The sequence below is a fragment of the Grus americana genome, chromosome 4 (assembly GCF_028858705.1).
Source record: "Grus americana isolate bGruAme1 chromosome 4, bGruAme1.mat, whole genome shotgun sequence".
NCBI lineage: Eukaryota > Metazoa > Chordata > Aves > Gruiformes > Gruidae > Grus > Grus americana.
Genome location: NC_072855.1, coordinates 43,240,926 through 43,254,729, shown reverse-complemented (window position 1 = coordinate 43,254,729; position 13,804 = coordinate 43,240,926). Strand labels below are relative to the sequence as shown.

Here is a 13,804-nt window from a genome sequence, read left to right as displayed (position 1 = left end):
TGTAACGGTGACCTGGGAAGACAAACGCCATCACTCCACATGTCTTCCTCCTTCCTTCTTTCTCCAGCTTTATATGCTGAGCATGGCATCGTATGGTATGGAGTATTCCTTTGGTCAGGTGGGGTCAGCTGTCCCCGGCTGTGTCCCCCTCCCAACTCTGTGTGCACCCCCAGCCATCCTGCTGGTGGGGTGGGGTGGGGTGAGAGGCAGCAAAGCCCTTGGCTCTGTGTCAGCACTGCTCAGCAGTAACAAAAACATCCCTGTGTTGTCAACACTATTTTCAGCACAAATCCAAAACATTGCCCCATGCTAGCTACTGTGAAGAAAATTAACTCTACCCCAGCCAAACCCAGCACAGACAGGCATCATAAATTATCTAGGCTCCGGATAGGATCATATTTGGACTGCTACTGCTGTCTTCTTTGGTGCAATTCCCACTCTGACTGACTGCAAATACTATTATGTAAAGAACTCAAGACTTGCTACACAAGTAGAAACACACACATGTCCACTCACATGCTAATCTGTGTTTGGATGTCATCTGGCAGGATGGTTGAGCAAGAGGCACATTTTCAGTTGTTGTGGTTTCAGTAGCTTTCTCCATCAGGATGGCAAAGATTTACTCATTGACCCAGAAATTCAAAAGACAACACCTGAAATAAGGGATTGTGCATCAGAAACCAGACACATCAGCTGCAGAAAAATAACGATGATATTTTTTGTCATCTGTTCTGTTGGCTACTTAAGAAGTGATAATTTTAGAAGCGTATTTGGATCTAATTCTACAGATACCCCAAACTCTTAATGCACTGTAATTTTTTACAGTTACCCAGCAACATCAGTAAAATTTTACACTATGTTGATGATAAAGGAAGAAAATAAAGTATTGATCATCACCTGAAATAGCACAGGTTGATAATGTCTAAAAATCTTATGCATATTAATCAAAAATGAGCTTTTCAATATTTCAAAACAAATTAATATTTCTGACCTGGTTAGTTGTTGAACCATTAATCTTGTGTACTTTAGCGAACATGAGAAAAGAGGACTTAAACTCAGAGTAGGAATCAATGGCACAACATTAGGAAGCTTAGAGGTGAGTGTGTCTTTTTTTAGTTACTTTTTCCTGGTTAGACTGTTGTGTCCTAACAATCTCAAAATTATTTCTTCTTGTAGAAAACAACTATAGTTAAAAACAGTCCAGTGATGCTTGTTCTTTTCCTCATCTTCCTGGTGCTTGAACCCTAAACAGAGAACCCTAACCTTAACTTTGAAAAATTTCCATTTTGCTTATTAGCTGATTGATATTTGATATTTATAGTCAAGTTCAAATCGGTCACTTTAAAAATATTTTTTTTTACAGATTGAAAGACATGATAACTGTGCATATGACTACTTGGAAATTCGAGATGGAACAAATGAAAACAGTCCTTTAATTGGTCACTTTTGTGGCTACGACAAGCCAGAAGACATTAGATCTACCTCTAATACCCTGTGGATGAAGTTTGTTTCTGATGGAACCGTTAACAAAGCAGGGTTTGCAGCTAACTTTTTTAAAGGTAAATGTTAATGCATATTTTGGGAGCTGTGAACTGCTTATCACTTGGTTTTGTACTAGAAAAAATACTATAGGATATGAAAAATTTGTCAACCTATTTTTCTAAAATCAGTTCTGTACTCTCTCCAGCATATTTTTTTACTTGGGCATGCAATTTTATCATATCAAAACAGTCGAAGTATTTTTATCTACTTGTAAAATATGTCCAAAGAATGAACAAACGTATTCAGTGTAACTTCCTCCTCTCTTCAGGTTCAAATAATCAGCTTAGTTTTGAAACATCCTTGAAACACATTTTATCTTGTAAAAAAATGGGAGTTTTGCACATATTGTGTTATCAAATATAAAGTTAAATAGTATAATCACAATAGAGACAACTTGGTCTTTTGTGTTAAGTTTTTTTTTCTTTTGTCTAGATATTGTGGTTTTTCTAATCCCATTGCTGCATTAGGCAGCTTTATCAATTTATTACTTTCTGTGAGCAAGAAAAAAAAGATGCAACTGAGAAATCATACAGTGATCAATGGCCTCACGGTCTTCCTCTAGTTTTGGTCTGGGTGGGTGCATCACACAATTGCAGCTATACCTGCAGTAGTTGGTGCACGGGGAGTGCGTAATTCCTACCGTGTGCTGCTCGCGGCGGAGTGAAAGCCACCAGCAGTGGTGTGGCCATGGTGACACCCGAAGTACAGGTCACCCCACCAGGAGAACCTTTTAGCTCTTTTGAAAAGCCATAAGCTGGGGCATTTCTTACCCTAACTGTTAGTTTTCACTGTAGACAATTATAACCTTGAAGGCTCACACATGAGACTGGGAGCTGTCTTCTATTCTGAAGAAATTACTTGTCCTGGTGTAAGAAAACAGTATTTTAACATCCGAGGAATATTTTAACAATGAATCTCGTGGGTATACTTCAGAGCTAGTAGAGAATAATACATTATTCCTTTCCCTCCCCCATCCCTGATGCATCTTGTTCCCTTTAATATCAGTAGGATGAAAACCTGGGATTTGAGGATTCTGTTAATCTGTTTTTGAGTATGAATTCGGGATAATGCACAAATTGATTCTGTGGGAGATAAAGTGCCCTTCAAGTGACCCTGCTGTGGATTTTCAATCTTTCTTTCAATACTTTATACAACCTTTAGATTACAGCTGCCTGAATTATTGTATGCTGCCCACAAAGTGCTTATAAATTAGGTCTGCAGCTGTCAGTAGGTATTGTTGTAAAAATACCCACCCAAACCCCACAAAGGACAAATTTTTATTTTCTCCATTGCAGGTCTCCTTAGCATTTGAAAATGCTCTAGTCAGCAACCACAGTGTGTTATGTAGTGCACCTTATAATGGCATGCATACGGCTTTCTGGGTTAATATTGATCCAGCAATTACAGCTGAGGACGGTAATTATTTAACACATTTTTGCATTCTTCCCTGTCTTGGCAGAGGAAGATGAATGTGCCAAACCTGACAATGGTGGCTGTGAGCAGCGCTGTGTAAATACTCTGGGCAGTTACCAGTGCGCCTGTGATCCTGGCTACGAACTTGGTCCTGACAAAAAGAGTTGTGAAGGTACAGTGTGTTGCTGTGTTGTGGGCTCTTAAAGCTCACAGCGTGCCGTCGCTTGAATGAAACGCCACGCCTTTCGTACGCTCTGTCCTAGCAGTGTGAGATCTGGGGAACCCAGCCTGGAAAACCAGTGCTCCCTTTTAAGCAGTGGTGCTGGGGTGACGTCTGTCCACAGCAGTCATCTTCATCCGATGTCTGTCACTAATTTAGCTTTACAGGTTTTGCTGTTTGTCGATGGGGAATGAGGCAAAGTAGAACTTCGTACCTTCTCAAACCACTTGCATTATTCAAACTCATTAAAGCAGTCTCCTGCCATACGTAAGGAGACAATTCTCAGCAGAGCAACGTGCCGCTGTCTGAGAATCAGAATATGTAATGATCCCTCTGACCACCTCTGACTGGGGTGTGACTGGGAAGTGGCTGGTTTGAAGAGCAGGATCCTTTATTCTCAAAGCTCAGAGAAATCCTCCCCAGCCCCAGTCAGATTGTGGGCTTTTCGTGCTGGAAACAAATTCTGCGTTTCAGGGTGAGCAGAGCATATTTAAATAGTCATTTGGAGAAATAAAATAAATGGAAGTCTGTGTAAACATAGGATTAGACTGAGATAAGCTTTTGCATTCCATATATTTTATATCAAAGGAAAGGAGCAAAAGCTCTTGATTATTACACACCAATTGTCGTTTGATTTGTATTCATAAACACCAATAAATTCAGGGATAGCACAAATTATTCTTATCTCAATTCATCTGTTTGTTCCAGTAGTGAATGGAGTTTGAAGATTGGAGTGCTCAGTGTTATGGTTTTCTTCAGATATGATTCACTGGGGTCTCTCTTTTTTTTTCCAATTCCCTGGCTTTAATTAATGATTTGTCACAATTTGGGGTAGTTTTGCTTACTTTCTTTGCGCTTTTTCTTCTTTTGCTTTTGGATCTGTAGGGTTGGGTTTTTTGCTTGTTTGTTTTGTGTGTGTGCGTGAGGTGGTGAATAGTTGTAGACTACAGGCATGTTAGACTACCGCTCTCATCAGGCCAGTTGTTTTTTTGGTTGAGGGGTTTGGGGTTTTTTTTCCCTCAACTTTAATAGTGAGCACATTTGAAAACCAATTTATTTCAAAAAGCCTATTGTATTAAGATGTCTGCATATTAGGCAGTGTGCAGAAAATAAGGTTAATCTAATGGGGGCCATGAAGACAGGTTTGGTCTCTGGGCCTTTGATCATCAGCCCAAATTTATGTAAGGAATTTGGTTTAGTCTGCCCGCTGATCTGAGTCAGAAAATTAGGGAAGATTACCAGTCTTTCAGAAAACTCTTCCTTCTGCCTCCAAAAAATAGAGAAGGAATACCTCCCTGGCACTCGAACAGAAAAGCAACTCTGGCAAAAAGAGGAGTCGTTCAAAGTAGTGCAGTGCAGCGTGGAGTAAAGTCCCTGAGCTATCCCTAAAAGTGTAAACGCATTTGTTCCACGCAGGGTAGCATTTGCTGGATGTAGATACTACTTTGAGGGTCTGCTGAATTAAAATCACTGTGTAGTCACAGTGAGCATTACACCCTAGTTATAGTTTGGGAATTTGAGGGGTGACCTAGCTGTATTAAGTCATACATGATGCCAGAGTAGAAGCCTCTAACTCAGAAACTCTGCCCAGTGCTTCACTGCAGTGTTGACACACACAGAAGATTGCTTCATGCTGGTCTGATCCAAATCTGCCTGCTGGCAGCACGTTAGAAGGCTTTAAGAGGTGGGGTTTTTTCGGTATTTCTGTTTCCCACCATTGCCTCAAGGAACAATGGAGTGATGTTGAAAAGCAGTCACTGGTCACCCTGACCCAGACTGGATCATTTGGGGTACAACTTGTGTCATCTGAGTGCGGTGTCTAAACCTGTGCCCGGTTTTCTTTGACACACTGAGGTGTGACCAAGGGTCTTAGTCCCCCCACCCCAGTCAGATTACACGTATACCAAGAAGTCATCTGCATGGAAAGCCAGGTGCCAGGAGGAAGACGTATGTGTCTGGGTTGGCCAAGTGTGCCCTGACAGAAACTGGAGAGTTGTCCCAGGTGTGTGAGATGAGGTAGATGTAGTGTGTGAGACCATCAGCTAGGCAGGAATAGGCAGTTTTTAAAGCATTCCGCATTAGCACAGAGCAGTTGGAAGAAGGTGGAGCTTCCCCCCACCAGCTCATTAGAAAGAGATTTGTGGATGATTTCCAGTGCTGCCACAGTGCTGGAATGGTATCAGTGGAGCAGAGTGTGATCGAGAACCCCTGCAAATCCCATTACTTTTTTTTTTTTAAATTTCCCACAGATGGAAAAGATTAATGTGTTTATCCTTTGCTCTCTGAACTGCATTCACAAACATAGTAAAGTATTGTTCTGTTGTATGAACATGACTATTATTTCCAAATATATGTCGGATAGGTATTTTCCCTATTACTTGAACATCCATACTTTGGCTAAAGTAATTGTGCCTGGAGAGTACGTGACTGCTATCCCAAAGAAGTGACCCTATCTAGTAGGTTATGGGAGGCACATGCAGCTATATGAGCTGAGACAGGTAGGGCTGATTCTGGATCAATAATCAAGAAGAGAAGCTGGGGGAATGTGAAGCGCATCTTAAGTAGTCCGTTTGTCAGAAAAGGGGTGGTCAAGGTCCTGGGGAGGGCAGTGAGGTCAGAGGACATGCATGGGAAAGGCTCCGAGAGAATAACCAGAGTCTCTGGAGGGGAGGGAAAAGAATGGATATGATAACGCCTTGTGTAGTCCTGAAACTTATCTCTGTCCGCAAACCTGCAAGCTGTTCAAGATAGGGGCTGTCTCTTTCGCTTTGTTTGCACCAAACATGATAAAACAAGATTCTGATTAGTCTGTCTGGGCATTACAGCGGTATAAGTAATAAAAGGACTGAATCTTCTCAGTGTGCTTCTGTTTATAGTAAAACATGGTTTCAGTCAAGAAACGATGCTCTCCCTTTTAATTTTACAGCTGCTTGCGGAGGACTCCTGACAAAGCTAAATGGGACTATAACCACACCAGGGTGGCCCAAAGAGTATCCTCCAAACAAAAACTGTGTGTGGCAGGTGGTTGCCCCGACGCAATACCGAATTTCAATGAAGTTTGAGTTTTTTGAGTTAGAGGGGAATGAAGTAAGTAACCGTGAACAAAGAGCTGCACAATCTGTGACACGCTAAACAGCTTCACAAGCGTTCAAAAATAGATATTGTCTTATAAAACCCTTGCTGACTGTTCATATGCTGACAATAACCATAGATATTCTTGTTTTCGTTTTGGGACTGTTTCTGGATTCTTTCAAAACAAACATGGAGAGAATAGCTCTCTTTTACATATCATCTGAATGTATACTTATTACAAGAAATTTAAAAGAAATGTTCTCTGCTGAGTCTCAGCTGACTTTTTTTTATCAACAAAGTAAAACAGAGCAAATGGCTGAGGCATATTGGAAAGAATTCAAGAGAAGAAAATCTGGAGAAACCAAATCATCTTTACAGACTATGACTACAAAGAATACACATAAGCTCTGGTTAGTGATGGAGTGAGGGAGCATTTAAATCACTTACAAGTATCTCAATGGGGGGATTTTTTTAAAAGGAGCAGTACCCAAAATAAGGCAGAACAGAACATCATCCGTGTTTGAGCTGGGCAGCCCCCAGAGGCGTGGGGGGGTCTTGTCCCCAGGTAGGGGAGAGGGGCAGGGCAGAGCCCTCCATGCGGTGAGGGCTGCTCACCATAGCTTCAAACAAAGTGGCAGGGCTTGGAGTGTTTTGGGGAGCAAATCAGTAAAATGTGGGTTTCAACATCAACTTTTCAGCCTCTGTTCTGCTCTGTCGTACCATTGAGTTCCCCTGCCATGCTCTATCCATCGAGTTTATCTGGATATTCTTCACATGGTGTTAAGAACCCAAATCCCACGACATTATTTCTGACTAAAATTTGTAGCAGCATATTTGATATGAGGATGGGCCATGTTTTGGGCATGAGATCTGAAGTGGCAAAAGCTGGAGTTTAATTTATAACTAAGAAACAACCCAGCCATGGTTTCTCCAAAATATCTCAAAATTATTTGCAGAGGCAGCAATGTGAGATTTTTATTATTTTTTAAAATTATTTGGGGTGGGTTCTAAAGACCGTGAAATTCCAACTTTTAATGATTCATATCTTACACTCATGTCCTGTTATGTTTGTTTACAAGAACTGCAAAAGGTGTAAGAAAAACTTACAAATCCCAAAGAATTAAAATTTAATTGCCATTTGAACAAAAATGAAATCATAAACGTTTCCCTGCACTTTCTTGGTACTTAAGCCAGATTTGCAAGGAAGATACTTGGTGTATAATGAAGTTAAATCAGTTTTCTAAAGTCATACAAGACACGCAACTTAAGCAACATGAAAATGTATGCATAATGTTTTTTAACGTTTAGAACTTTGGTTTGATCCTCCCCTGTGCTACTAAATCTCAGCTTTATGTTATTAAATAGTAATACTAAGAATGATACTTTTGAAAATCAGAAGAAACATATAATATATGGAACATTCTAATATATTGTCTGAGTGCAGACATAAAATGTATACATTTAGCAAATGGTCTATTTTTATTTTATTTAAAATAGATGTTCCATTTAGGACCAAGCTTAATATGACTTTTCCAATATTACAATTTTAATATTTTACATTTACATTTTACAATTTTAATTTTACATTTAATTTGTAATTCTTTTTTTTTAAATATAGTGTAGTATGAAGGAAATTAGACCTATCTGAAATTACATTTCATTTCTAATCTAAAGCTATAAAACCATCAAAACTCACCACTGATGTATTGCTGAAATTGCTGGGATTTATTAACATTGTGAGATAATAGATAGATATGAAAATCACATGCATTAACATGAATTTATCTTACAATTAATATAAATCAGCATGTGGCAGTAACTCAAGTTTTATAAATCTTTGTGTTCTTTATATTGTATAAAAGTAGCTTCAACTGAATTAGTCACTTTCCAGCTCTGCAACATATGAAAATTGTTCCAGTAACAATGAAAATTTAATCTATGTCTAGAATGTATTATATTAAAAAAAATTGGAAATGTTGACAACCGTTTAATATTTCATAGGGAGAGAGCGCAAAACAGGCCAAAACACCCTTTTCTGTAGTTCTCCTCCAGCACCCCTGACGTTTCTTTTTTGACTAGAAATTGCGATTTATCAAATACAACTTGGATTTAATGGACAATTTAGGCTCTGTATGTATCCTCCTGGCCACTGCTTTCTCTTAAGCTATTAATTGCAGACAACTGGGACATTTCTGATTAAATGATTGATAGTTGAGCCTAAGAAGCTTAGAAGTTTTTGGGTGGAAGGCTTTAGGTTGACCAAGGGATTATGAATTGAAAGTATTATCACGAGTAGTAGGCCTTGCATAAGGCTTTTTTATTAAATTATATTATTTTATTTTTAACCTTTTAATGAAAATGACATTCATCAGCCCTCCAAATTATGGCTATGCTACTGTTAAAGAAAAATGTATAGTTTTAATAGTGCAGATTTATGTATTCGGAAATAAAATAATGGCTTAAATACGTTATGGTAGAAACCTATCTTGTAAGTTTCTAAGTGAAAATTAATATTTTAAAAAAATCTATGAGATACAAGCAGTAGAAAGTTTGTAGTTTCTGGATAAGTGGTTTATAGCACAGAGACAGGTATAATTTTTAGGGTGAATATTTCTAGATTTTAGTCTAATGTCACTGGAATTGTTACTTTTTAGATTAAATGGAAACATTACTAAGCATCTTGAAATTGAGATGCTAAGCATAGATTAGTCGCTATCAAAATATAGTTTTGAACGTAATGCATATTATAGCTATGCCTTAGTGACCTTAAAATATTCTTACACAAAATCAGTGAACATTTTTAAGCATTTGCAAATGTTTTCAGTCAGGGAAATGTGGAAAAAAAAAAGATACTGTTATCCTATTATGAAGCAGCATATACCAATCAGAGTTCTTGCACTTGTAAATAATGTCATGCTTTTCTTGTTGGTTAGCCAAAAAAGAAAAATATTTTCTGTCTTTTCTCAGGTTTGCAAATACGATTATGTGGAGATTCGTAGTGGCCTTTCTTCTGATTCTAAACTACACGGTAAATTCTGCGGTACAGAAGTGCCTGAAGTTATCACCTCTCAGTACAACAACATGCGAATCGAGTTCAGATCTGACAACACTGTGTCAAAAAAAGGCTTCAAGGCACACTTCTTCTCAGGTATTGAAAATCACTCTTGTGTACCTATGAGTGCCTCTGAGCGTACACTGACTAGCACCGAATACTGTGTTTTGGTATGAAAGTGAGCGGCCTTTGCCCTTATAATTTTCCTGGTAGCGTTGCCTCTGTTTTAGTTATATGAGCATAAACCACTCTCCTGTCTGAAAATACTGTTCTGAATTGTAATGTCTGTATATAGTATAAAATATATGGAATGTACATATGTAGATTTAAATAAAGGCAGAGGGAAATGAACTTTGTGAGATACTGAGGAAAAAAGCAAATTTACTAAGTGTTTTTAAATTTTGATTAGATTTGTTTTTTCCCAAGTTTTGTTGCTGTTTTTTCAAATCCCAGTTGTAATGTGATATGAATTACATACGGTGCACACTTGTGGTTTTTTCGTCTCAGGTCTCTTAATATAATGCATTAGTTATGAAATTACCACTTGGTGCTACAACATTTGTTTAACATTATGGGTACTTTCTTGCCAAACTTTGCACTACTTAATGTTTTGCAGAAGAACAGAGTTTAAGACCTTGCTCTTCCAAAAATGTGTGTCTTTTTAGTTATGAGTGTAATTTCACTGAGGCAAATCAGGGCGATGGAAGTTTATTTCTTCTGAGGACATGTATCGTTGAATAAATTTAGACGTGAGTGAAGCTGAAGATGTGAGGAAACATTTGCACAACAGTGGTCTCTGCAATTACCCATTGGAGACTAGACTATAATAACGTGGCTGTGGCAGGATACCACCTGGTGTTAGGAGTGGAATTTTGCTTAGTGTTTTTCTTGTGTGTTTACACGCACACACACACGCATAGGTATGTTATCTTGTGTAAAACAACACAACAGAACAGTCCCATTCGCCCACCTCTCCCGACTGGAAGTCATCCAGAAGCATTTGAATTCTGCCCCAAGTTTTTTGATAGCAGTTAAAAATCTGAATCTGGAGAATCCTGATTATGTTTAGCATGTAGCAAAATGTATTACCAGGCACTGTTGTTAGTATTTATTTGCTAAAATATTTTATCAAAGCTGAAGTTAAAATGGTATTTCATTGGTTAGCTTTAATAACTGATAACTATGACCGAGTAATAAGAAACAGTGTATTGTATAAGTGATGTGGTTTGGAAAGTGAGGAAAATAACTGTCAAGACAAATAGTTTAGACTTTCAATGTTTTCCTATTATTGATGTTTTTCTTCAGCAATTATGAAAGATAAAAAAAAGTGTTTCATCTCATACAAAGAAATTAACAAACATTTTACTTCCTCTAAAGCATATTATTTTTTTCTAGTAAACACATTTCTCTGGTCGTAGTCTTTCAGATCCATCTTTACATATAGTAGCACTTTTTACTTTTAAATTTATATTTTACATTAGTAAGAAGCTTTCAAGTTTTACTCGTTATTGGTAGTAAATACGTATATGCATACAACAGAGCTTCCTCCTTGAAACACTTACACAGCTAGTCATTTCATGTCGGCCTAGTACTGCCAGCAGGAATTGTCACATATTTTGACCTTTTACAAGAATAAGTACTGACATGTTCCAGTTCTAAAAATGGCCTCCAAATTAAGTTTGTTATGTATTTTCAGGATCTATACAGTTACAGGAGGTAAGATTGGCAATGATAGCTTTGTAATTTGTGTAAGCTGTGTAGTTCAGAAGTTGCGTTTTGTGGACGTGCTGAGCGTGTATACGTTTGTAGTCAGTTAAATTTTGGTTTTCTTTAAAGTGATAATTCATTGTCACAGATTTATCTATTTTAGTGATTGTTTAAATGATCTATTAATATTATGAGTGGGTTCTAGGAAAAAATCAGGCCAATGTTATATGTTGGGGAAAGACTAGATTATAATTAATGGAGTTCAAAGCATCAAGCTGTAATCCTTCAGAACCACTATTTCCCTTGTCTTTTTCAGTTCTGAATGAAATGTTCTTCCTCTTCCCCTCTCCTCCCCCCTAAGTGAAAACAGGTTTTTCCTGGTAATGTAAAAAATACAAGTTTTAAATGACGCCATTGATCACTGGAATAAATTCATTAGCCAAGGATAAGTCTGAATTAATGTGGTTTTTAATGAACAGAAATGTGTGATGTGTCCTGGGTATAGTATATATCTAATCCCCTTCAAAGAAAGATAGTTTGATATAAAAAGTTTTTGAGTCTGTAAGTGTATAGATTTACTGAATGCTTCATAATGCATTTCTGCCATAATCTCTTCTCTCATATCATATGATTTCAGATACTTTGTGTTTTATTTTTATTCTTTCTCAGTTCTAGCAGATTCTATTTTTCTATGTTATCCGGCTTTCCCCTTTTGACAGTATTTCCTGATCAAAACAGAAACTTTGTTATGCTTGAGACAAATCAAACTTCTGAACTTAAAGTATCTAAAAAGAGGTTGTCATCTCTGAATAATTCATCAGACAAAACTCTCGTGGCTGTCAGAAAACACTACCACTTTTCTTACCCCTGAATTCCTTAATATGGACATAATATGCTCCTGGTCTGTCAATGAAGAATGAACTTAAGACTTCAAGTATTTTGCCTTTGGGAGTTGATAGCTGATCACTGTTCGGCTGATTGGGGGGGGGGTTTGCCTACTTATATACTTGTCTTCAGAGAACACTACTTTTAGAATGGTACTTGTGGAGAAATACTTAGTGCTAGTGTCTAAGATACTCACTGGAAGGCATTTAACTAAATTGCAATAGAAATATTTGGAAGCATTTAGTTATAAAGACATATGCCATGAAAAAAATCAATAATGAGTAAAACACTGTATCTTGCAGTCTATTGACCAGTAAAGGGCATATGCAATGCTCAGCAAAAGAGACAGGTGGATAAGTCAGATTAGTTTGAAGATTAGGAACTGTAATGTGTTCCACAAAGCACAGCCAAAGAACTTTTTTTGCAACTCTTATGGTGGTGAATTCTGCAGCCACAGCTACTGTTGAGAAAGCATGGCCCAGCTCCAGCTCAGACGACAGAAAGCAGTTTTTGGGTGGTTGGAACCCGCTGTGATAAACTGTGAAAGCAAACAGTGACATAGGGCAACAGACGACCTGCATTAGGAAGGTATTTATGTTGATATAAGACAACATGTAATTACATTTTTGGCTGTAAAATGGTGTTAACAGCCAGACAGGTGCTACTGGAAAGTGAGAAAAACTTTTTTTTTTTCACCATTCTGTAAAATTTACATTTGCTAGGACATTTCTGAAGAAAGCTCAGTTGGGAGCCATCACAGGAATCTAGTAATCTCCAGAGACATTCTCGTGTATTTATAATTGAGCTTCTTGTATAAAGGGAAGAAACTAGGGAGTCATGATATATTATTTTTTTAAAACTTTTATTAAAACTTTTTGGAATTGGATATTAGGCTTCTAAACTAAAAGCTTCCAGTAATTAGGTTTTTATTCTTTCTCCCTCTCTCTTTCTTCTGTCCTCCTCTCTCTCTCTCCTGCTCTTGTCAGAAGACCTATTTGCAGTCTGCTGGGTCCATAAGACTAGAGGGGTGTAAAATAACTCCATGAATTTACTCCAGGGAGGGGAAAAGATAACAATAATATTTTTTTTTCTGTGATGTTTCCAAGAAGATACCCTAATCATTTCTTTAAATTAGTCTTTGTGTAGTGCTATGATTAATACCCAGTGATAATATGTCACTAAACTGCTTCCATTTATCATACGTTTTAGTTACCTTGGTGTTTTAAATAAATACGATTCTGTGCATGATCATTCAAAACATACATGGTGTTTGATGTAATATAGAAATGAGGTTTGTAGGGACATTTTTTCTTGGGTGATGATTCATTGAGCTGTTAGAAAGCTAAAATGTTTCTAGCCTTGAGCAAATTTGTTCTGGAGCACAAACTCATCTCTGGTGCCATCCTGGTACATTTTTTTCCACAGACAAGAAAGCTGCCTGCAAAGAGAAAATTTTTGTTTTTCAATCTTGCAAGGACTTGATACAGGTCCCTTCAGGCCGAGTACGTATTATTCACAGACTGGTGGCCTCTGAGGGTCTCAGAGGTACGACCATTTGTCCTCTGAATGATTCGATCTAACATTTTGTTGAGAATGGATCTTTCCCTGTTCCGAGTACTGCAATGAGAAAGGAAAGAAAGTATCCATTCAAAATGGGGAGACTCATTTCCATCTGTCAGCGTAACAAATGGCTTTGTTTTTACATGGCAAAACATTTGTTCCTATAACTAATACAGACTAATTGTTTTTTCATGAATTTTGAAACTGGGCAATCAATTTGACAGAAAGTCTGTTCCGAATTATGAAGTGTGAGGAAGGCTCGTTCAACAGTTGCATCCTTGATTAACCGTGTACAAGCAATTAATGTGTTCAAATATGTTCCAAAGCTTCTCCTTTCTACCTTCTGTCCATTG

The 13,804-nt window shown here is 37.7% G+C and overlaps 1 protein-coding gene across 5 annotated transcripts in view; it reads left to right on the top strand.

Annotated features, from left to right (window-relative positions):
* Positions 1-13,804, top strand: part of TLL1 (tolloid like 1) — a 141,235-nt gene that overhangs the window by 109,382 nt on the left and 18,049 nt on the right. For all 5 annotated transcript variants that reach the window (XM_054825420.1, XM_054825422.1, XM_054825421.1 and 2 more), the window contains 4 exons: positions 1,364-1,559; positions 3,002-3,127; positions 6,102-6,262; positions 9,215-9,395. In XM_054825420.1, coding sequence (XP_054681395.1) covers positions 1,364-1,559; positions 3,002-3,127; positions 6,102-6,262; positions 9,215-9,395 — 664 coding nt within the window. The remainder of the gene's footprint in view (positions 1-1,363; positions 1,560-3,001; positions 3,128-6,101; positions 6,263-9,214; positions 9,396-13,804) is intronic.